Here is a 2,867-nt window from a genome sequence, read left to right on the forward strand (position 1 = left end):
TAGTAAACTGTTAGCTTTTGTTACTAATTAGTTGCTATTCCGTTACTAATTCGTAGCCAAAATTCTGATTGTAATCCATTGGCAATTCTGTTGGCAGGTTTTGGCGGGCTTTTTTGGCGCCTATTTTGCCCATGAAAAATTCCATCAGTAAATAATTTGTTGGTGTTCAATTGGGCTTCCGTTATTTTACTGATTTTTTAAAATCTTAAATTTCGTTGACAATTTGTTAGTAACTGCCAAATGTTATCTGTTGTTAATTTTCGTTGGCATTACGAAGAATTCTTGTGCAGTGTACATTCTGCTGCATAAACGCATCACAAATGTCATATGAATATTTACAAATTTCTAGAAGAGTCTTTGTTTTAAAACAATGCGAGATAGGTTGCTAGCTATCTACAGAAAGTAGATGTCATCCTTAAGACCTAACACGACTATATTGTTCTCAACTTCTAGGAACACAACTCAAAACAAAATTTACCAACACTTGTAACTAATGAAGAAAAACCAAACAAAACAAAACACTACCAGTACTGTTATAGTCGATTATGTAATATTAATCAGTACTAGCTAGTACTTATTTGAGTGTAACCAAAGTTTGGATATCAAAAGGGTATGCATCGCTTGGAATCTCTTTAGTATACGATCTTTTGGCTCCAATCCTATTCGTAGCTTCAGTGGGATGATACGCGTCCCAAAATAAATACTCATTTCTATTCGTGCATGTACTTATTCCAGGAAGACATGTAATTTGACCCCTGTATTTCCCTATACCGCAGCACCCTTCATTCGTAACCTTAAACCCTGAAACATATTCATACATATACATGTATATCAGTGCATATGCATTTTATATGTAGGATAAGTGAGAATTAGAAAATTTGCAGCTGAATAATATGTACCGTAAGTGGCAGCCTTGTCTTTGAGCTCCTGGAACAACCCGAATGAATTGATGTAAGTAAATTTTGCGTCAGGATGATCTCTGTTGAGGGTATCAACAAGTATTTTAAGCCTGTTATTGAACAGCTCATTGGCATCATTAATGTTCTTGACACAATTACCATCCGGGCTGCCTTGTGCCAGTGAATTTGGGCTGCACCCAACCTGGCTTACTCCAGTCAGCGCAAACTTTCTTGCTCCCAGATTGTATATATCCTGTAGTCAATTATAAAGTAGACATACACAAAGTACCATTTTTATTATCAGAAAACACAACCAATGTGGTAAAAAAATGACCGGAACCAATGGCTGTATGTTTACCATAAGATGTGCCGTATACTGTTTTATAAGATCATCAGCATATTGCTCGGGTGTTAGTAGCTTGCTGGTGGGATAAATACTAGGAACAAAATAGTTATTAAGGTAATCATTGCTGCCTAATCCAATTTGAAATAGGCATTTTCCAAGATAATCTGTTGTATTTTCTGGGCCACCAAGTAAACCTGCCAGTTCGCCTACTTTATACTTGAAATTATCTACCTGCTCCCTCATGGTAATTCGATCCCCCTGTCATAATCATTAAAACACAATTACAAGTTTTTAATATATCATTTTTTTACTCTAGTTTTCGATTTATATGTATCTTAGAAAAAAAAACGCGAGATATAAAGGAGAATGTACCAAATGTTGGGCAGTCTCTTCTCGAATTCCAGCAGCTGCAGAAGCAAAATTTAGTCCTTGAAGCATGTCTGTACCATTTGTTCGTTCTGAAGGTGGAATGTAATGGCTGAACCCCAACAATTCAGCTGTAGCATTGGATAAAACAGAAGAAAAATCAGCCTTGCACAAAGAAATAAAGTATCTGCAACTTTTGTTATTTCATGTGCAACGTGCATCGTCTATCTTATACATACACAAACCCTCGGACTTCTGAATTTGGGGAACCACATCTTCATGACTTACCTATGAAATCGACGGTGGTTTTACCGTTGCTAAACCTCCCGGTTGCTCCTGCCTTGAAATCAATCCCATACGGATCGTAATCAGCCCTTGCCAAAGTTTTTAAAATGTTATTATTTCCTGCATCTACCAACGAGTCACCGAATATAAAATAACAAGGCACTGTAGACTGACGAGCTTTAGTATTATGACCAATTATCGTATTATTAGGTGCTTGAGGCTGATCAGCTGCAGTCGTCCTAATATTTTCAGGCCCGCCTTGGCTGGCATATTTCGGAATTTGCTGTGCGGGAATTTTAGGTCCAGACTGGGAAGCCTCAGCTGCAGAAGCCTGAGGTTTAGATTCAGGCCGATTGTCGTCGGGAGCCTTATCGGCTTTAGATCCACTTGCAGGAGCATGAGGCTCATCAGTTTTAGATCCTTTTTTAGGATCTTGAGGCTCAGCACCTTTAGCCCCATTTATGTGATGATTCAACAATATCACCATTACACACAGCACCAAATATTTCTTCATATTCAACTCAAGTGCCATTTCCACAAATTATGAGGCCAGATAAAGATGAAAAGATGAGAAAAATTGGTTTATGTACATGAAACATCTATGACCATCTTGACATTGTCAATAATCTATAAACAGAAAGAAAAATTAGATGTCTACAATTACAATTGTATTAAGTGCATTAATTTGTTTAAATGGTTGAGAAAAGTGCGGGAAATTGTGGAGGATATAGAAGCAGGGATGCATGGGAAGTTTAATCCGTGAAAAATGGTGCACCGCTTTTATTTAACTATTAAAGATATACTACATTTTTCTGCTAATATCAGGAGACTATAACTAGTACAGAACATACAAGTAAAATGTTTATATATAGATTTGTCAGTTGTCAGTACGTAAGTCTAAAATTTTGGCCGGAGCCGTTGGTTATCGGGGCATTAGAGTAGGTTTCTATTAGATCTTGCGACTTACGTGT

At 37.1% G+C, this 2,867-nt stretch overlaps 1 protein-coding gene across 1 annotated transcript; it reads right to left on the bottom strand.

Moving 5' to 3' along the window:
- Positions 1-269: 269 nt before the first annotated feature.
- On the bottom strand, positions 270-2,511 carry LOC141670591 (GDSL esterase/lipase At1g29670-like). Its single transcript, XM_074476524.1, has 5 exons — positions 1,900-2,511; positions 1,618-1,742; positions 1,258-1,503; positions 900-1,152; positions 270-801 (listed from the first exon to the last, which is right to left on the bottom strand). The coding sequence occupies exons 1-5, from the start codon at positions 2,426-2,428 to the stop codon at positions 575-577; spliced, it is 1,380 nt and encodes a 459-aa protein (XP_074332625.1). The 5' UTR covers positions 2,429-2,511; the 3' UTR covers positions 270-574.
- Positions 2,512-2,867: the final 356 nt, after the last annotated feature.

Source organism: Apium graveolens, chromosome 7 (assembly GCF_009905375.1).
Source record: "Apium graveolens cultivar Ventura chromosome 7, ASM990537v1, whole genome shotgun sequence".
Lineage (NCBI taxonomy): Eukaryota > Viridiplantae > Streptophyta > Magnoliopsida > Apiales > Apiaceae > Apium > Apium graveolens.

What these genes read in the sequence shown, in the direction of transcription:
- LOC141670591 (XM_074476524.1), bottom strand. Translation starts at nt 2,428, where the DNA reads ATGGCACTTGAGTTGAATATGAAGAAATATTTGGTGCTGTGTGTAATG. An exon ending in AAGAGACTGCCCAACATTTG is followed by an intron (nt 1,504 to 1,617) that starts GTACATTCTCCT and finishes TGATTATGACAG; the next exon opens with GGGGATCGAATTACCATGAG. An exon ending in AGTATACGGCACATCTTATG is followed by an intron (nt 1,153 to 1,257) that starts GTAAACATACAG and finishes AATTGACTACAG; the next exon opens with GATATATACAATCTGGGAGC.